Below are 21,487 nucleotides of genomic sequence, written 5' to 3'. Positions count from 1 at the left end.
TATATAAAAAATGAAAATGGCATTTAGTTATAAAAAAATATTGCACTACTATAAAAAAAAAACAGGGCATAATCATAGATGATTTAGATCTGGTTCTAATTATCTGCAGTGATCTGTTCCAGTACAGCCTTTTGTGACATTTAACATTTTTGACCCAGCAATCTTATTAATATGCTGCTTACAATAGCAATTTAATTTGTTAATTGGTTAGTATAATTAACTTAGCTGTAATGACTGGGGATAGTTTGATCTGCGTATAGGTGCTTCTTTATCCATTATGTATTGGTTAATTCAATTCAGCAGACTGAGATAAATTGACTCTGTGTCAATTCTTTTGTTTTTATTTCATTAAACAGGACATAACACATTATGAACAGCTGAAGGCTAGAGTCATACACCATGACCTGCTGGTGGACAACCTAATATATAAGGTACATTTACAGTATAGTTTATTTGATGGAAATGGTTTTGTATACACCATTTGTTCTATTGAATATTCTATAATAGGTTTTAACAAATAGAGAGTAACAGTTCTGAAAGACCCATCTCTTCCAAGATCAAGCTTACAGTATATGCTTAACTGGTAAACAGATACAATGGCATAAGGATTAAATTGTTTTTGTTTGCAATACTATTATGTATTTAAAAATTGTCCCATTTTTGTACCCCTAGTGCATCTGTTTTCTGATTAAAATGCCTGATGATTTTTCTTCTCAGGATGTGAAGCTTACTGCAAGTAATGACGATTACTACTTTGTGTTTGAGGACTATTTATATCAAGTGAGTTAATGCATGTCACTCTCTGTTACACATATACAACAGAACCTTTCAGTCAGCTGATTACAAATGAGAATTCTCACAAATGAGAGTCTTTGATAATCAAAGGAGGAGAACATTTCCCAAGTTAGTTTGAACTTGACACTGATAGAGGTCTTTGAACACATATATGGCTGTAGACTAAACTCGTGAGAATGTTACCCATGCAAAATCATGCTCTTTGACCTCATTTACCTAAAACCAGATAGATACAGATAGGACTGTTGTGTAGTCGCACAGATAGACCTCTCTAAATAGACTTCTCTATTCAAGGGGAATTCATGAGTCATATGCGCTTTATTAAATTTCCACTGCTTGATATTCACTTTCACCACAAAATCATAATCAAGTTTAATTTGCAGGTTCATTTTTCCTATAAAATAGCTAAACATGCTCAGATACACTGCCTTTAATATGAGGCCTTTTTAGGGAATAATGCACTCTTCCTAACAATCAGCTTGTAACACTCCAAAGAGAAAGGAAAACTTGAAATCGCATCATATGACCCCTTTAATAAATGGTTATGAAAAAATTAAGTTCAGCAATTATTCCTGAAGAGCAAGCAATTTGAGAGAGATTTTTAAAGTTGCCGTTTACTTGTGTTTCATTAGCTGGTATCCTCTGGACAACCATCAATATTCCTCTTTACTTCTGTCCTGAGACTGTTTGCGTCTGAGTTTTCTCTGAAATATTCAACAGAAATAGCCAGTTGTTTGGGGCTTCACAAGCACATTGTGTTGTCACTATGGAACAGTAATACGAGTTGCAGGTGTGAGGTGATAAAGGAGCTGGACTGCTTGTAAATATTGGTTTAGTGTGAACCCTTTGGGTAGTTCAAGAATTTCAGACGCTGTGTGGTCATGATATGATGATTAGAGAGGTGAATTGTATGAAAAGTAGGGTCAAAATTGTCATAATTACTATTCAGTCCAAAAACGTCTCTTTGTAGTGTATTAGCAAGAGCGAACAGATATTCAAACTCTAAAGGTTCTCTGTGATGACATTGCTTTATTATAATATAATATAATATAATATAATATAATATAATATAATATATAATGGAACTTCGCCGAGCACAATTTGCAACCACAATGCTAGGGTGTTGTGGTTGCTTTTTCTTTGCAAATACCAAAAATTATTCCAAAATATGAAAAAAAAAAAAAAAGACTTGGTTGGAGCTTTTAGGTCACTAGCACTGTATTTGGCCACTTATGGTTATAAAAGCTTTAGAAATGCATTAAAAACAAATGAAGAAAATGCAGTTACTGAAAAACCGCCATCATAGAAAGCAGATATAACTGATTTTAAAAAGATTGCTGTTTTTAAAATTAATTATATTTCCATTTTGAGGTAAATAATAAAAAAAGAAAGAACATATCTGCTTGACCTCTGCAGGCTAAAGCTCTAAAGTGGCTCTTCAAATGTAATTGGACCAGGAAATAAGCAATTTAGCAAAGATACAATGTGTGAGTAATGCTGGCAATTATAGAGTTATGCAGTGATGACGGATTTTTGTAGGCCAACCCGGAAGTTAGTTTCACTCTGATTTTCTTACCAAAACCTAATTGTTTTTTTTTTCTTCCATAAATGGCTATAAACAACTATACTATAGTCACTAGCATTAAGCTTATGACAACTTTTTCAGTGTTTATTTAAAACGATTTTCCCTACAAGTTTTAGAATAGTTTGCAAGTGTGATAAACACACTGAGGCTGTAAAAGCAGACTAGTGAGTAGATGATTTTACTTGTTCGGTGTGATGTTTAATGTTCCCGATAACATTTGTAGTCCTGTTAAGCCACTTGCTAGCAAGCTTTTACTGGTCTTGCTGGCACAAGTTAGCAGATTAATAAAAGCTTTTACTGATCTAATTATGTCATATAATAAAACATGAAAATTCAGTTTGTGATAACATAACAGCAATTTAACCAAAAACCAATTCAAAAACCCCATTGTCTTCAGGACGATAGAACAGGAAATGCTAAAATGCTAACTCAATTCCTGTTTTTGGCCTTCAAAAATCATCCCTGCATCACTCTCTTTTTCCATTGTTTTTCTCCACAGGTCTTGCTGTGTTTTTCTCGAGACACTGCAGTCCTGGAGCATTTCAACTACAACTGCGCTACACCGCCTAAATCTTGCATCCAAAGTAATGTCTTTTGAATATTTAGCTTTGTTGATATAATATCTTCCTTAGCTTCTTTTCAGTCTATAAAATGTCTTTTTCTCAGGCAAGTCTGGCTCAGAGCAGTGTGCTGTGGTTTACCCCCCGAATGGTGAGAAAGAAGCTTTTACAAGCACAGTATTTGCATCACAGCATGTCCCAGCATGCACCTTATAGTCTTCATTTGTTGAATTCTCTGAAATGTGTCAGAAACCAGGGCCAGTGCATTTAATAGATGATTCATTAGTTTTCAGTTTTCCAAAATAATTTTGTAATAACAGTAATTGTTGACCTATCTGTCCCATAGGTGTCATTCCATTTCATGGATTCTCAATGTATGGTGAGTATGAAGAATAAAGCACATAACCTCAAAAAGCAAAATCTATTTTGTAAACAATCATCTATCTGTATCCTGTGCTGCAGTTGCACCACTGTGTTTCTTATATAATGAGCCTTCGAAGCTGTACAGCGTATTTAGAGAGATGTATATTCGCTACTTCTTCAGACTACACTCTATCTCCTCACATCCATCTGTGAGTATCTTGTGTGTGCATGTGTGACGTTGATGTAACATGATTGATTGCCTTTGTGTCAGTTTACTTAGGATGATGGCTGTTTCTGAGCTCACCAAACCTGTGTGTGTATGTGTGTGTGTTAGGGTATAGTGTCTTTGTGCTTGCAGTTTGAGAGATTACTGCAGACTCATCTACCCCAGCTTTTCTACCATCTACGAGAGATTGGAGCCCAGCCGTGAGTTCACATAGCAGATTACTCAATAAATTAATTTTTATAGCGTACCTTGTATGATACAGTATATAAAAAAATATGAAAATTGGTCTTTATTCTTGTTTATTGGTTCTTTGTCATTTATTAGGGGCCAAGCACAGAATCGTTTAGTTTCCTAGACGGTTTGTGCAATTGTATCTGTTAGTCTTCTTCGTCTTTGTCTTTGTCTTCTTCTTCTTCTTCCACTCTGGAAGTCTATGGAAGCCCATAGAATTGCTTGCGTGAAGGTTATGAAATTTGGCACACAGATAGAGGACAGTCGCAATATTAACCATAGCAAATTTTAAGTCTCTATCTCAGACTCTCTAGCGCCACCAATAGGCCAAATTTGCACCCATATTTTTGCTAGTAACTTTTAAATTGTAAGGTCTAGAAGCAAAAATATTTTTGCCTTGGCTCATGGTGAGTCAAATGCATACCAAAATGTAAATTTCTACTTGGCAAAAAGTTATCAAAAGATTTCCAATGGAGTAAACCATTCTCGTAAAGCGTGTTAATGAATTTGATGAAATTCACACAAAAATGGACATGAGGCTATATCTTTAGTGGATTCTTACCAAATTCTGTACGTGTTATAACAAGCATGACTTGAGGGCACAGGAAATAAAGCTTTGGCATAGCGCCACCTACTGGTCAAAAAGATATAAACAATTGCCATTTTTGTTTATAATTTCTGAACAGTTTAATCAATCATAAGACTGATATCATTCGATTTGGAGCAGCATACCAAATCAGATGATACCCAATTTTCCTATGTCAGCCATTTTGAACGTGGACCATTTCAAATTTTGTAGTAAAATTCTGTATTTTACAAACGCTTTAGCTTATTGTTATGACTCTTATGAATAATATAGAACCACTTGGGGGTAAAGTTATGAAACTGGGCACACAGATAGAGGACAGTCTCAACATTAACAACAGAAAATTTGGAGTCTAACTCAAACTCTCTGGCGCCACCAATAGACCAAATTTGCGCTCATGTTTCTGCTAATAACTTTTGAACTGTAAAAGACCATATTCAGAGCAATCTGGCAAAAAGTTATCAAAAGCTTTTTGATATATCAAACCATTTTCGTAAAGCGACTTGACGAATTTTAAAAAGTTTGTGCAAAAATGGACACAAGGCTATATCTATGCAACGCATTAGTGGATTCTGATTAAACATGGTATGGGTTATAACAAGCCTGACCTGAGGGCACATAAGTAGTTTCAGCACTACTCAAAAAAGTAGTGAAAAAAATGTACGTTTCTGTTTATAACTTCTGACCACTTTGGCCAAAAATCATAAGATTGGTCTCAGCATTTGGAACGGCATACCGAATTGGACGATACCTAATTTTTCTGTGTCAGCCTTTTTTAGTGTCGGCCATTTTAAGTTCTGTAGCAAAATGCTGTATCAGCAAATGTCTTCAAAGCCATAGACACTCTGCACGATTTTCGGCTGTCCCAGACATTGAAACAATCGTGGCGATTTCTGCAGATCGTGGCTCATAATTAGTGGTCCTGTGTCGTACAGTGAGAGAGGTTCAAAGACTGCAGTTGTCACGGTCTTGTGACCAAAGACACAGCATGATCATCGCACAGTGTGTTTGCTGGTATGATCCACGTTTACTGACCAACCAATAAAAATGCGACATGAAATCAACTCGACATGGCGCTAAAACAAAACTGCTTACCTAAAACTCTTATCCCTTCCTCTTTCGCCGCTTCCACTTTTTTTCAGCACACATAAAAACAACTGCTAAAGTGTGATTTATCATGCTCTTTTTGTTTACCTCTAGCGCATGCTGATACAGTTTTATTCTTCTATAGTAACGTGCATAGTAGCCTACGAGTCAATAGGTGTAATCATCGTACAGTCTACACACATGTCGTAGCCAGGTTTATTAGATCCATGTCACACAGTGTAGCATGCAATGATCTTATAGGATTGCTAAAATCGTGCAGTGTGTTTCGGGCTTAACAGGGGTCTCCAACTCTGCTCCTGGAGAGCTACCATACTGCAGATTTCAGCTTCAATCCTAATCAAACACACCTCAACCAGCTAATCAAGGTTTTCAGGGCTACTTAATTATAGACAGGTGTGTTGAAGCAAGGTTGGAACTTAAAGGAACACTCCACTATTTTTGAAAATAGGCTCATTTTCCAACTCCCCTAGAGTTAAACAGTTGAGTTTTACCGTTTTCGAATCCATTCAGCCGATCTCCGGGTCTGGCGGTAACACTTTTAGCTGTAGCTTAGCATAGATCATTGAATCTGATTAGGCCGTTAGCATCTTGCTCAAAAATGACCAAATAGTTTCTATATTTTTCCTATTTAAGACTTGACTCTTCTGTAGTTACATCGTGTACTAAGACCGACGGAAAATGAAAAGTTGCGATTTTCTAGGCCAATATGGCTAGGAACTATACTCTCATTCCGGCGTAATAATCAAGGAACTTTGCTGCCGTACCATGGGTCGCAACATGAAAATAATCGCAACTTTTCATTTTCCGTCGGTCTTAGTACACTATGTAACTACAGAAGAGTCAAGTTTTAAATAGGAAAAATATAGAAACTCTTTGGTCATTTTTGAGCGAGATGCTAACGGTCTAATCAGATTCAATGATCTATGCTAAGCTAAAATTCTTAGAAATGTGGGTGTTTCCTCTTAAAATTAAAGAAAAGATCCTAGTAAAGAAAAAAGTAATTCAGAAAGCATCTTAACCCTTAAAAGAGGTCTTAAGGTCCAAAATTGTTAGGAGTACGGACGAGGACTTCTAAGAGGCTTAAGAGTTTCTTTAGCAGTGGAGAAAAGGGACAAAACATGAAGAGGGAGAAGAAATGTGTTGCACACAATGCATGACAGTGAGTTAACAAGACGCTACACATTAGATGGTGCAGGGATCATGTTTGTGACCGATCTTATTAGAGACACGCTAACATCTCCGACACCGCGCAGAAATGCCATAGTGCCAGAAATGGAAGTAAATCATTACATTACCTACTTCAATATATTTGGCAACTGGAAAAATACAACTATGCAGCAGTGATTGGGTCTGTCACAACCTTCTATAAGCAAAGTTATCACACAAACAATTAGAGCCCGGCCGATATATAGTTTTGCCGATATGAGCAGATATATCGTATTGGTGAATATGCCGCCGATATGAACTTTTTTTTTACAGAACATATAACGATTAAATGCTTCTGACTTGGTGTAATTACTTAGTTTGTCCAGCAGAGCGCACTCCATTGTTTGCTACTGGCCACCCAGGTCAGTGTAGTGTAGAGATGCGCGGATGAGCTCAAACTTCACCCGGGTCCGCTGCTTCAAATTATCCGCCCGCCACCCACCCGCACCTATATTTGATCGTCACATTACAATGATTCTAATTCATTGGCCCTATGGGGCCCTATGATTTCCGCGATGCAGAACACATGGACGGAATCGCGGAATCCTGTCATAAAAACGGAATTTACTGTATAACGCGGAATTTCCTTATTTTTGATGAATAAATAAAAAACAGGTCCCCCTGTTGGTTTGGCAGTAGCTTGCTTGCCCTACACAGTTACCTTGTTTAATTTCTTAATTCAAGTTATATATATTTTGTTCTATTTGTGTTATTTATAATAAGTGAAGTGAAGTTTACTGCTAAGTACACTGATGTCAGACTCATTTTGAATAATAAAGTTTATTTATATATTCTGTTTATGTAGGCTATATACTGTATCCTACACATAAAGAATATCGGCTGATATATCGATATCGGTCTTTTTTTTAAAATCAGCATTGGCCCCCAAAAAACCCATATCGGTCGGGATCTACAAACAATTACAGCACTTTCAGAACCTTATTGTGTCGCTGTTCATTTCCTATAAAATGTTAAGTATGACAGCATGGTAAATAAAAAATAAAGAATACATATACATATATAATGTGTGTGTGTGTGTGTGTGTGTGTGTGAGAGAGAGAGTACGGTAAAACAGGAAAAATTACGCCTGTAATTTCAAAGTGAAGGCTTCTGATAGACCCTACTCTTAAAAGCACTTTTTTATTTCCTTCTTAAACAACCAACCAATCACATTCTTAAAAAGACTGTGTCATAGCTAGCAAACGGGGTCAACCCCGCCTCCTCACTAAGATAAAAGTTTTTGTCTTTTCCTCGCTCAGAGTTGCTCTCAGATTGGTCCTGAATCACTTTTAAGCTAAGACTCCTAGTTAGAGGTTTTTAAGATAAATTAGGAGCTCTCTGAGAGGATTCTTAGAATCCTTAAGAATACGGGCCCTGTCTTTACTGAGTAATTAAAGACAGCTCCTTAGCTCCTTTTATTTTACCTCTGTTATGCTTAATTGCCCCTTAATTGGGCCCCTTAATTGCTGCTGGTAGCTATATTTAAATAGTAATGTTGCTCCTAGACATACTGTAGTAGTAGTAGCATCTATGTAATCTTGTATCTTTAGATTAATAACAAAATAATGTATTTAATAAAATTCTTATATTTATGGCAAGGATAATATTCTAAACCCCCAACCTTAACCATTAAGGATCTGTGCAAAACTTTCCAAAGTTGATGATTTCAACTTGCTGAATAATAAGATGGATTTACAATGAAAGAGAGACCAAAGCAATATTAAGCGACCAACAGAACCACCACAAGAGGCTAAGAACCACCCAGAACACATTATAATAGCAACTGCATAGGAACATGATTAAAACCACCTAGAGCATCAACCACACAGCAATGGGTTAAAAACCTCTCAAAACCTCTTAGCAGCTGAAAAGCATCATGCTAAATCACCTTAGTAACTTAGTAACCTAACCTAATAGCGACAGGCTAAACACCACCAAGGAGCATCTTAGCAAATTCATAGCAATGTGCTAAAAACACTGTAATCTTAGCAACTATATAGCAATGGTCTAAAAACCAACCAAAGGCCTAATTTATTATACATACTAATATAAAGCTTATGGTACTTTAGTTTCCTGCTGAAAAAATTATACTTTTAAATATAATTTATTATTATTCTCAAGTGTGAATGTTCATTAATGTCTCATTTATGATACATACTCACATGAAGCTTATGTTGCTTTAGTTTCCAGTTGAAATTTTGAAGTCACTTCAGTGACAGTTACATTGTAACTGTGCAGCTCCATCTAGTGGATGAATTATGCACACACAAGTCTCACACCTCAACATTTGTGAAAGCAAATAACAGAAATTTTGAATAAGGGTTTAGATCTATACTGTGTGTATATTTTGGGGAGTGTTTCTCAGTGTGTGTGTGTGTGTGTGTATCTTCCTTAGGTTGCGTATTGCCTTTAAGTGGATAGTCCGGGCCTTCTCAGGATACCTGTCCACTGACCAGCTCCTATTGTTATGGGACCGTATCCTAGGATATGATTCCTTAGAGATAGTAGCAGGTAGAACGATATTTTCTAATGTCTGACCTTTTACCAACTATTATGAACATGAAACATATCATTTTACTGTCACTTCACTGTTTCAAATCACATATTGAATGCAGCCAGAGTTTGATGTCAGGTACTTATTGGATAAATAGTTAATCACTGTGTTTAGGAGGTGTTAAACTGTTTTTAATGTACCTTCATTTTGAAAATGTGACCTCTATGTTAGGGCACTCTTAAATAAGAAGGGTCAGTCAGTTATATGGCATACACCCAATTTCCTGGATGATGACTGTTTGTCTGTCCCTCTTTTTCAGTCCTGGCCACTGCTGTCTTTGTCTTCCGAGCCGAAAACCTAATGGAAGTGACATCACTGGCATCAGCTGAGGTTGTTACTTGTGTGTGTTAAGCAATACAAAAATAGTGTCTTCACTCACAGCCAACACTAGTAACCCAGTCCACCCAAGGCACATGTTTCAAAATTGCTGGGATAACCACTTTTTAAAAGTGGACCAAGTCCCCCACACCCCAGCTCTAAAATGTTTTGACGATGTGATGTCAAATGTGATGGGAATTTTAGCATGACAGTTAACTGTCGACACTATATGTGTGTGTGTATCCTTCTGTGCCTTTGTATGTGTAACAGTTTATAACTCATTACTTAAAAGAATATCTGGGTTTAGTACAAGTTAAGGCCAATAAGAAGCATTTGTGGCATGATGTTGATTACTACAAAATAGTTTCCAATTGTCCTTAGTTTTTTTTCTTTATAAACACAAATATCAATTTGTTCCATTGAGGCACTTACAATGGAAGTAAATAGGGACACAATGTAAACAATAAGAGTGTTAACACTGATTTTAGTTAGGAATAAATTGCTTACTAACCTTTCTGTGTGAAGTTACATCCAATTTTACATCTTTGATTGGGTGAAGATTCCCCTTCACTGTCATTGGAAAAAGCCTGTATACAGTAACCAAGATCATTGTTTTAAGGAAAACAGGAGACAACTCTAAATTATTTAATATCATTCTACAAATTCTGATTTAGCTTAGCTTGTACTGAACCCATAAAATGTCTTGCCTTGAAATCAGATGCACTTAGTGTATATGTTGATAAAAAATATTTTTTTTTACCTAACATTTTTATATGCAAAAGCCCATATTAAACTTAATTTCTACATGTTTAACTTTTATGAAAGCATCCTATGCTAGCTAAAAGGTCTGCACTGTCGGATGCTGTGGCATGCAACTGCTTGATTGACAGCTGTAGTAAAAGTGCATCTGACCTGCTTTCATTAATTCTGGCTGTAACCCGCAGTGACGCACGGCCTGGGCCCCAAGACACTGTGAAGATGCTGCTGGACAGTATCTGCTTGCTTATGTACCACCTGGTCCCTACAGGAGAAAGTATCATAACACATTGTATTTTTAGCGCCCAGGCCTGGTCATGAAACATTAGAGGAGACGTGCTAACCTGATAGGGGCCTCTAAATTTATTTGCTTCCAATCCCCTAAGGACCGAAGCTTGAGAACATTTGATTCCCTCTGAAGGCCCCCGCCCAAACGGCTCCTGTGAGGCGGATGCACTCTTAGCACCTTCCAAGCTCTTGAGTCACATCAGTGCGGGCCAGCAGACACCATTTGGTGAAACTGGGTTGACGGTTATGCGTCTTTGTAGTTCGGCTAAAGGTGTGGTCACATCAGCAAATTTTCTCATGCATAAAAAAAGGTCATTATGCATTGTCAATAACATTGTCAGTTTCAAACTGAGTTTGTTGGTGAGTGAGGCAAATTCGTATGACCAACTTGAACATCTCAGAAATCTGCATGCTGAACTTGCACGAAACATGACCGCACCTTAAGTGCCTGGTGTTTTTATTGCCAGGCAATCGGAATGGATGCCTCTGTTGTGAATATTTACCATAATGGACAACACTAGCTTAAGTCTACAGCCGCGCTTGTATATTACATGGCCAGAAAGCATTTTATATTACATGCATTTTCAATTTTTTTCTTCTTGCAGGCTGTTCTTGCAGACCTCTCAACCCTGAAGGTGATGCCCTTGCTGCAGATCTTCCTCTTCGCCACCTCCGTCTGAGAAGCTGGCGGTGTGTTTGTCTGTTTTGGTGGCTGGATGTTCCAGTCCATTTTCATTTGATGTTGACTTTAAAGGGATAGTTTACCCAAAAATGAAAATGTACTCACCCTCATGTCATTCCAATGACATTTGTATAACATTAGTATGTCTCTCTGTCTTTGGAACATAAAAGAAAATGATTGAAGAATATTGGTGATCTCATAGTTTTGGTTACCATTGACATGCATTAGGAGATACCAATGTATCTTGACAATGTAAAGCGCTTTGAGTGCCTAGAAAAGCGCTATATAAATGTAATGAATTATTATTTTTATTATTATTATTTAATTTTATGGACTTACCGTAAATCTTTTCTCAAAAAATTGTCTTGTATGTTCCACAGAAGAAGGAAAGTCATACAGGTTTGGAACAACCTGTGGGTGAGTAAAAAAAAATGTTGTGTGAAGTGTTCTTATAAGTAGCAATATGGCTGATCTGCGACTAACAGATTCCTCTTACTTAGCAACCCCTAACTTCTTGCACCATTCTGGTACTGCATGTAACTGCCTCTCAAGATTCAGTGAATTCCAAATGGATCAACTGAAGTCCCTCATAGCTTTTTCCTTTTTCACAGAGAAATGCATTCGATTACAGGAGTACAATGAATTGCAGACGCCCCGCTTCAGGTTGGGTTGACTATAAGATTTCCAGGGAATTGTTTGAACTGCAATAGTGACACAAGGGAAAAAGACTAGACATGGAACAGAATAATTTATTATTTATATGCTGTCATTTGATTTTTATAATCTTAAACATCCTATATACATACTGTATATACACGCATATATACACATATATGAATATATGTATTGATAAGCCATTACATCATGGCCACCTAACCTGTAGGACCTCCTTTAGCCCACAAAACAGTGGCCACATGGCGAGGCCTTAGGTCTCCTGGGGTATCTGGTACCATAATGTCAACAGCAAGTCCTCCAGTTCCTGTACATTGCGGGATGGTGGTGATGTAGCGTGAACCCGCTTTTCCAAGTCGAACCACAGATGTTTGACTGGGTGAATTTGGAGGCCAAGGCATTAACAGAAATTCACCATCATGTTGTTTGAACTACTCCTTGTGGCATGCCGCATTATCCTGTTGATAATGACCATCACCGGCAGGTTGCCATGAATGGGTGCGCTTGGTTCGCATCAATGTTCAGATACCTGACAGTACAGTGTCAGGAATTGTGCTGTTGGGATAATAGGGCCTAACGTGGCCCAAGAAAACATTGCCCACAGCATAACACCACCATCGCCAGCCTGTATCCACCAAACAGTGCATCCAGGTGCCATAGCCACTGATGGTAATCGACGTATCAAGCCTTGGCCGTCGATGCGATGCACCAGGAATCTTGATTCATCAGACCAGGCCACTTTCTTCCATTATGCCCAATTCATGCTCTGTTGGCCATTGTGCAGTTAGCATGAGGACCCGGCTGGGTCATGGGCTGTTCAGGCCCGCAAGCAGAAGGCTGCGATGAACTGTGTGCTGTGACACATTGCCCTGGTCACCTCTGTTGTAGCTGCTGGTGATTTGTCGGACTGTGGCCCTGTGGTCGCTGTGAACAATGCACAACTGTTTCCGCTTGCCTCTGGCATCAGTGAGTTGCGGACGACTGTTCACTATTTGGCCATTTGTGCACCACTTTTGATACAACTGCACGTGAACAACCCACAAGGTTTCCAAGATTGATAGCTGGTCCTCAGGTGGTATATATACTGTTTTGTTAACTGCACCTGCAGAACCATATGGTTATCAGTGCTCATTGCTCTAGGCTGAGGGTGGTCATAATGTAGTGGCTCATCGGTGTATATATATACAGTATATATACAGTATATATATATATATATGGAATGTTATGACTATGTTGATGCCATATTATCACTGCAAACCTAATAGAATACTGTATGTAACTCAGTGTTGTTATTGTTAACTAAAACTATTGGAAGTCATTTTCGTTAATTAAATAAAGCTGAAATAAAATAAAAAATATAAGATGAAAAACCCAAATTCAAATGAAAATTAGAACTGTTGCCTTTGCAACTAACTAAAATGAAGTGCTAGAACGGAAATCAATAAATAGAAATAAAAATAAAAATGACAAAATCACATAAATTTAGTAAATCTTAAAATTAAAATGAAATCTGAAATATATAATAAAATTACAAAATAAATAAATACATGAATATAATAGAATATAAATAATATTAATATAACACTTGTTACTCTTATATAATATAATGCCTTAGAATTGCATATCAGCCACAAACCTAAATACCAGGACAGTTTAAAAAAAAAATGTCTTTCATGATAATGAGGTTCATTTTATATGTTAATGGTAGAGTTTCTAATAGAAACAACATTTGTAGTTGCAGTGTAAGTTTTAAAGATTCCCAGATAAGTCCTTGTAAGGATCTTAGGCATAAGTTTTAAAATGACAATAGATGCCACCTACTTCAGTTAGGATACTCTGGTTAGCCCTTTGGCTTAGTGCCAGTGAATTTGGATGAGAACACTTATCAAACTTGAACATAAGTGCAATTTCCATGGATAACAGAAGCAGCACTGATGGAGATGTGTATTTGCCTTTCATATTTGCATAATGGCTGTTTTGTTTGACTATTAATATACTCAGATCTCATTACACTCCCTGAGATCACCAAAAATGTTATTGATGGATTTGAAAGGGAAGTGCAGGTAATGCTGAAGTCATACACCAAATGTATTGTGTTCTTTTGTCTGTATCATCTGTTTGTTCTGAGAATGGGGGCACTTTACACATCCCTGCATGTGCAATAATGTGACATACATTTTATGCAAATTGCAAATAATCAATGTTTATTATCTTTTGATTGCTAAAATATTTTTTTTACACTAACATCACTTGTTTATAGGTTACTTCTGTTCTTGACAGTAGCTATTATTTATTTAGAAGCAGTTTTTGGATGCAGAAATGCATGTGAAAAATTGCCTAAATTACATTTGAAACTGTTAATTCATTATTCATTCAATAAAAGCTGTACATTCTAAACATAATTTTATGTTGTTAAGTGCAACTGTTACATTGCCCTACATTTATGACTACATTTTTTGTGGTGCTCTTCAGTCACTTTTGACCGAAGAATTTTCTGTTTTGAATTTTTAAAAATCACAGCTTCATCAGAATGCTACAAAACTTGGTGACTTTTATGGCATTTGGAATGTGAACACACAAAAAAATTGAGGGCATGATTCGAGCAGACTTAAGTGGTCATAAAAAAAATAGTCACACTTGTGGTCTTCGGTCAAAAATGACCGACCATATGAAATGAATGGGAAATAGACAAAAACACAAAAATTCTGAGAATTTTTGTGTGTACAATCTACAAATCTGACACAATGCAGAAAAAAAGTACACAGCAATGAAAGGGTGAAACTATAACACATCAAGAGTGCAAAACCACACACACACACATGCGTACACACACGTTTATGCACACACACACCTATGAACTGGTGTGACTGTAACATAGCAAATATGAAGAGTTCAGATGCAAAAGCCTCTAAGTGCCATCTGAAATTTTCATCTAAAATGAGCATTTTTATCGGACTCCTATATTCATGTTCATTTATTTCACTTTAATGGCATAGAAAAGGACCTATACATTGCCAGTAAAGTAAAATTACTGAACCTAAACATAGGAGCCTGATAAAAATCCTAATTTTAGAAGAAAATTTCAAATGGCAGTTAGAGGCTTTTGCGTCTGAACTCTTCATATGTAAAATAAAAACAATAATTCAACTACAATGCAGTAAAAAAGTGGACAGCAAGGAAGGGGTTACACTCTAAAACATCAAGAGTGCAAAACAGACACACTCACTCAAACACACACTTACTTACACACACACTCACAGACACACACATACAGAATTGTACTCAAATGAATTGGTATGGCTATAACCATATAGCCAAAACAAGTCAGAAAACTGAAGAGGTTGAAATCAGATCAAACCCAGAAGGATTAAGATCTGATAAAACATTTCTGCTCATTTTTGTTACATTATTATAGAAACTTAATAAAAATAAGTATTTATGTCTAAAAACAATTAGAGAATGTATAGGCCTTTTATATAGAGCTATATATATGAATCTATGGGCTAAACCATGGAATTGCAGATGCTTTTCTTATTTTACTCCTACCAGATGGCACTAATCTGGCTTCAAAAATTAGATTTTAAAGGCATTGACTCTATTTTAACATGAAATACTGCATTCAATGAAAAGTAATATAATTTAATTATTTTCAATGGGCAGAACCCAATGGGTTCATCATAATTATTGCATAAATATTAATTAGTGCCATGAAATTATCTCAAAATACAAAATAAAAAAGAAAAAATATTATTGAACAAAAATATATTACATTGATTTTACTGGGGAGAAAAAAAGTTACATTTCAGGTGTCCGGTCACTTTTGACCATGAAGATCACAAGTGTGACTCCCAAATGAGGAGCACCAGAGGGTTTAAACTACCATAAATATTTATTTCATTAAATTTAATTAAATAAAAGCTGTACAGTCTTAACAGTAATTTCACATTGTTATGTGCAAATTGTTACATTACATTAATATATACATTAATAACAGAATTTTACATGATTCTGTGTAATTGGATTTTAAATTTGTACAAAAATGTATGTGTAAAAGTGCATTTTTGTAAGATTTTAAATTTGTTTGTAGTACAGACAAACATATAAGATATAAAGATATAACTTGTCGAGTTCTTGAAGCATTAGTTCATCATGATTTTATTTATTTATTTATTTGATGGAATGGTTTGTTTCTTTACAATGGTAATAATATGATATACTGTAACAAGGTTATCACTCCAGTGAGCATTTTCTTTCGTTTTTTTTTTTGTTTAAAGTGCCCCTATTATGGATAATGAAAGGTTCATATTTTGGTTTTGGGAGTCCCCAACAACAGGTTGACATGCATGCAAGGTCAAAAAACACTTTAATTGTCTTATAATATGCATTTATTTTTACCTTACTTGCTCAACGACTCCTAAAGGATTCGCTCAACGATTCATTTTTCAAACCCCTCCTTTGCGTGACGCTAATCTGCGGTGATTGGTCCGATTGGTCCCATGTTCCGTTCATCATGCCTGTAATGCCTGATAAAGCAGCGTTTGTGAGCGCAGTGCTGCTTTGTGTACAGTTACCGGGGAAACCGCTATTTTACCGCTCCAAAAGCAGCACCTAGTGGCAAAGAATGAATTAGCATTTTCATTCAGACCAACGGGAAAAGACCAACAAGTGGGCGGGCAATATGCTTGGGATTCGTTTTAAAAACGACTCGTTTCAATGATTCAGAGTCGACTCTTTATTTTGAGAGACAATAACTTTATACACGGTGCACTTTCAGATTTAAAACTGTGCGGGATGTTTTCATTCATTTCGAGCTGTGTTACACACTGCATGAAAGGTAATTTTCAAAAATCCATAATATGGGCACTTTAAATAAATTAAACTACTAAAATATAAAACAATATACCAAAAGAGAAAGAAGAAATATAAAATGCTATTGTTTAGATATTGTTTTCATCTAAATTTGAAGTTGTAAACAGTGGTATTGACAAGCCAAATTCAAATAAAATAAAATACAAAATGAAAAGAAAGTTGTATAGTGCATTCAGTCCCATGAATTTCAGCATCATTCATGACCCTACAAGTTGACCCCAGCTTATAGCAAACTCCAGCGACTCTCTGACATCTGCTCTGTCCGTCTATCTGCCTGCCCCTCTCATTCCCTCTGTGCCTCATATCAAATTATGCCACTTGTCTGTTTTCTGCCCTGCTTTTCGCTCCCCATTGCCTCACACTGGTCTCTCGGTACATCTGCCACCTGTTTACACAGCTTCCCACGCCCTGTCCCGTTATTACTGGACTTTCAGTCACCATGGGAGCAGCGCACCCCTAGCGGTCCCTCACTGTACCATAGCACTGCTCCTCGCTGAAGCATTTCTTTTAGACAGGCACTATCACATTTCCTCTGCCTCTCTTGGGCACCTTTATATATTTAGACCTCTGTAATAACTGCCCTCCTGTCCTGCTGATACAGCTGAAACCTTTATGCAGGAAGTTAAGGGAGCTTGCTTTGAGAGAATTAGGCCTACCTATTTATTATGAATAATAATTGCACTCTAACGTAACAAATTTCATCAATATAAACATTTATGTCAAATAATATAATATTGATACATTAGTACAATTATATGATATGAAAGCATTTTACTTTTTGCATGCACAATGTGTGATATTTAAAGCTGCACTCATAAAGCTTTTGTTAGTGTTAAGCTGATTCTTATTAGTTCAAATAGTATCAATGGTTTTGCACTTTATACTGACACCTATTGGCCTGGATGCAATAAGTGAGTGTACTTATATTAGTGCCTTTACATCAAATCTCTTTTTCTGCATGTTATTTTCTGTCTGCTATAACACATTTAATTAACATTCTTCAATTAAATCACTGCAATTTCCCCAACTGCATTGTTGGAGGTTTGTGCTTTTACTTGACAGGGTTATCTCGGTTTGTTTAATCATAGCGGATACTGCTTGTTTGGACATTAATTTTTTTTTATTTGTACTGAATTGGTTTAGACAAGTCAATCGCACACATGCTGGTCCATCGCTATGGACTACGATATGGACTTTGGGTCTTATGGAATTTGGGGTTAGTATGGTTTTTTTTTTCTTGCTGTTGTTGAAAAAATTGATACTTTTATGCAAAAAAAAAAAATGATCCCAGAGATTTAAAATGTTAAAAAATCATATTTCTGAAGGATCATGTGACACTGAAGACTAGAGTAATGGCTGCTGAAAATTAAACCATCACATGAATTACATTTTTAACAAATATAAATTTAAAAAAATTGTAATAATAATAATAATTTACAATATTATCCTACTGTTAAACGGTATCAAATAAATGCAGCCTTATTGAGCATAAGAGACAACAAAATATTTTAAAAAATATTACTGACCCCCAGACTTTTGTAGTGTATGTTTGCTTTGCTTGTTATAGGGAAGGCTTATATGTCTTGAGTCTAAATCCCATGCGATATGTACATCATTTTAATCATTAAGCAACAAACAAACAAACAAACAAACACACAAACAAACAACTTCACTTTTAATACTAAATTGTATGCACATCATTTTATGTTAAAAAAAAAAAAAAAATCCTTTCATATTCCAGATGAACCACAAATCAAAACAACACCTATTATCTGCCTGCCTGCTTTGAACCGCGGTCTGCCTTTTCAAAGCTCACGTCTCTCTCTCGCGCTGTCAGCCAATTGGATTCTGCCATGTTGGGACCGTTCAACCAATCGCAGCCCACAGCGAGGAGGAAAACTTGGATGATTCTCTGGGTGTAAATTGTTGTGTGTCGCGATGGGAGAAATAAAAGTGGGAAGTGATGAACAATAGAGCTGGCGGTTTCCGGGAGGCGCCAGCATTCCCGAGCAACTTTCGCGCTCTTGTTGTGCATACCGATAGTCCGCCAAGCACACAGCCCATCCAGCTCACACCAGCAGCTGCTTTTGTGTCAAATGAGTGTTTCAGGTGAGATCACCGAAGAGGGAGAATCAAACTGCCGGCGTCCTGTTGTCAAATTTTTTGCATACGGACTTCCGCCCCCTGAATTTAGTTTCTGCATCAACTAGCAAAGGCGGTGGGCAGACCTGAGCCCTCAAGTCAGGCGCAGTCATGCGGACTTGACATTTAAACTCGGTTAATATTTGGACATGAACGGCACACGCGTGTATCTCGGATGATCCCGGTGGATTTGGATTAAACGGCGCACTGGGATCTGACACATTCATTCTCAGAGGCGTTTATTATGCTGGATTTTTTGCCGGATCTTGTGGATGTACCGTGACTATTTGCTGTCACTTCCAGTGTAGAACTGGAATATTGCATTGGACTCGTTGGGGTGTTTTGCAGCAGGAAAATGCGTGTTTTCATCTCCTCTCAAACAGGGGGATTCCTCGTCAGTTAGCACTTGTCTGTTTGGATCCTAAAGTAGGATACAGCCAGATCCTCCAACCCAGTCGAGGATCTGATGTCTGTATGCTCTGATGTCTATTTCAATGTGTCATATTAGAAGAGTTGACCATCTCTTTTGGATGGAGTTTTACCTCGCGATTTTCTTTTGACGTCTCGGACAGCGTGGATGCATTTTTAGATCGTTTTTAGCTTGGATTATTATTATTTTTTGCCTGCGGTTTTACAGGTTGGATCTTCTCGTTTATTTCGGGTATCTAAACTCGGTGCTTACTGTTGAAATCACACGTTTTATTCTTGTGATTCGTTTTGACGATCCACTGGGTGAAAATACTGTGTGATCTCTTGTTGATTTATTTATTGTTGGTTGAAAGCTTTTGCACAACATGACTTTCTTGTCCGGGGCAGCGGTTCTGTTGCTGCGTGGACTCGTCATCTCTGCGGTATTGGGTTTAGAGAGTTCATACACGAGTCATTTGTCGAACCGAGTCACTCCGGATCCAGCAGCAGCTGTTGCTCCTACAGGTAAGACCTGATTCCTAACAAACAACAAATCTGATCAACCTGCGTTATTTTCTTGTTCTCTATCGAGGGGTGATTTAGTAACTCTAGATACCGTGATAATCGATTGTCAGTGCTGTTTTTGATGAGTGTTAATCCGGGAATGTTAATGTGTCATTTCGCGGCACCGTGGGTCCTGATTGATGGTGGGCAGGTCTTTCCCAGCCTCACATCACCTTCTGGATGATTCTAGAGAATCTCATGCTTTGCCTGTATGAGTGACTGCTTATGAAAGTGGTGAAGGTCAGGACAACATCCACACGGAATTCCTGCTGTTCCACCAATAAACGCTTGGCATGAGAGAGCAGGAGGAACCCCCTCCATACTGCACTGTCCTCAGGCAGCACCTCCATGAGGAGAAACCACCAGATGGGGGTTTCCATGGCCACTGGCTGATATAATGCCTTTGTAAATTGGTTAAATGAAACTGACACTCATTTTACACAATATTCACTGAAGAATTGAAAAGGTATACACAAATGTATTAACCATGCTCTCTATGGCAAGCTACAGTATTTTGACATTAATTCCTTTAAACAATTGATTTTTGTTACTAGTTTTTTTTCAGTGACTAATTAATAATCCTGTAGTTACTAGTATCTTTTAAAATTTTACTAGTAACATCCATTATTTTAGAACTTACTGTGGTGACTAGTGTCTATAAAGTCTATCAATAGTAGGCTACTTTTTAGTAATTAGTCACCATCCTAATAGTGACATAACCATTCCACTCTTAAGGCTAACAAATTGTTTTTATTTATTATATATCTTTTTTTAATGTTTGACTAGTAACTGCCTACTCATTAGGTACTAGTACATGCGTATTAGTTACTAGCTCAAGGCTTTCCATTCAAGCAACTTCTGTCTTTTTTTAATTTTTTGGTCAACTTCCAATATTTGTATTGGAAAATTATAGAATATTTCTATCTTGGAAAATTATTAGTTTGCATGATTATTTTAGGTATAAAAATATATTTGTCACAGATACCACCCATTCATTGGCTGATGACAATAAATTCTCAAATGTCCAAATATTGGCAGATTAATTGATGTGCCTGATATACTGTATGCCTATCACTATTGTAGAAGGCTGTTGTCATGTATAGGGCTGAGAATTTTGGGAATGTTGTCCCGGGCCTTGTGATGAGGGTTGCTCAATAAGATCTTCTATAGTGTAGCCTATTGTTTAGTTTTTGAGGTGGGTGCCCACCAGTGGTGGAAAGAGTACTGAAAAAATATACTCAAGTAAAAGTACCATTTACCTTCCAAAAAATGTAGTGTGAGTAGAGTAAAAGTACTTGTCCAAAAAAACTACTTGAGTAAGAGTAAAAGAGTAGCCTATTTAAAAGTACTCATGAGTACTGAGTAGTGAGTACTGAGATGTGGATTCTACCCCCTCATAATAAACGCTGTACACCGCAATTGATATATTTTAAAAACGTTGTACATTTTGTAATTCACATTATCTTGTTTGTCATAAAGAATGAAGAATATCTTTCATCCAGCAGTTTTAATTTTGACTGCCAACTCTTTAAAATACATAAAAACAGCACAGAAACAGTATTCAGTTGAAGAAAA

The 21,487-nt window shown here is 36.8% G+C and overlaps 2 protein-coding genes across 2 annotated transcripts in view; both read left to right on the top strand.

The window, feature by feature from the left end:
• LOC107711717 (TBC1 domain family member 19-like) overlaps positions 1–11,392 on the top strand; it is a 21,507-nt gene extending 10,115 nt beyond the window's left edge. Inside the window, exons 10-19 of the mRNA XM_016516790.1 lie at positions 357–431; positions 718–780; positions 2,880–2,964; positions 3,047–3,091; positions 3,287–3,319; positions 3,403–3,512; positions 3,638–3,729; positions 9,055–9,170; positions 9,473–9,543; positions 11,181–11,392. Coding sequence (XP_016372276.1) covers positions 357–431; positions 718–780; positions 2,880–2,964; positions 3,047–3,091; positions 3,287–3,319; positions 3,403–3,512; positions 3,638–3,729; positions 9,055–9,170; positions 9,473–9,543; positions 11,181–11,255 — 765 coding nt within the window. The 3' untranslated portion in view covers positions 11,256–11,392. The remainder of the gene's footprint in view (positions 1–356; positions 432–717; positions 781–2,879; positions 2,965–3,046; positions 3,092–3,286; positions 3,320–3,402; positions 3,513–3,637; positions 3,730–9,054; positions 9,171–9,472; positions 9,544–11,180) is intronic.
• Positions 11,393–18,923: 7,531 nt separating this feature from the next.
• Positions 18,924–21,487, top strand: part of stim2b (stromal interaction molecule 2b) — a 48,388-nt gene continuing 45,824 nt past the window's right edge. Inside the window, exon 1 of the mRNA XM_016511356.1 lies at positions 18,924–19,873. Within this exon, the coding sequence (XP_016366842.1) occupies positions 19,735–19,873 (139 nt within the window). The 5' untranslated portion in view covers positions 18,924–19,734. The remainder of the gene's footprint in view (positions 19,874–21,487) is intronic.

The sequence above is a fragment of the Sinocyclocheilus rhinocerous genome, unplaced genomic scaffold, assembly GCF_001515625.1.
Source record: "Sinocyclocheilus rhinocerous isolate Xijiao unplaced genomic scaffold, SAMN03320098_v1.1 scaffold611, whole genome shotgun sequence".
In the NCBI taxonomy this organism is placed as follows: domain Eukaryota; kingdom Metazoa; phylum Chordata; class Actinopteri; order Cypriniformes; family Cyprinidae; genus Sinocyclocheilus; species Sinocyclocheilus rhinocerous.
This window is presented reverse-complemented; position numbering and strand designations above follow the sequence as displayed.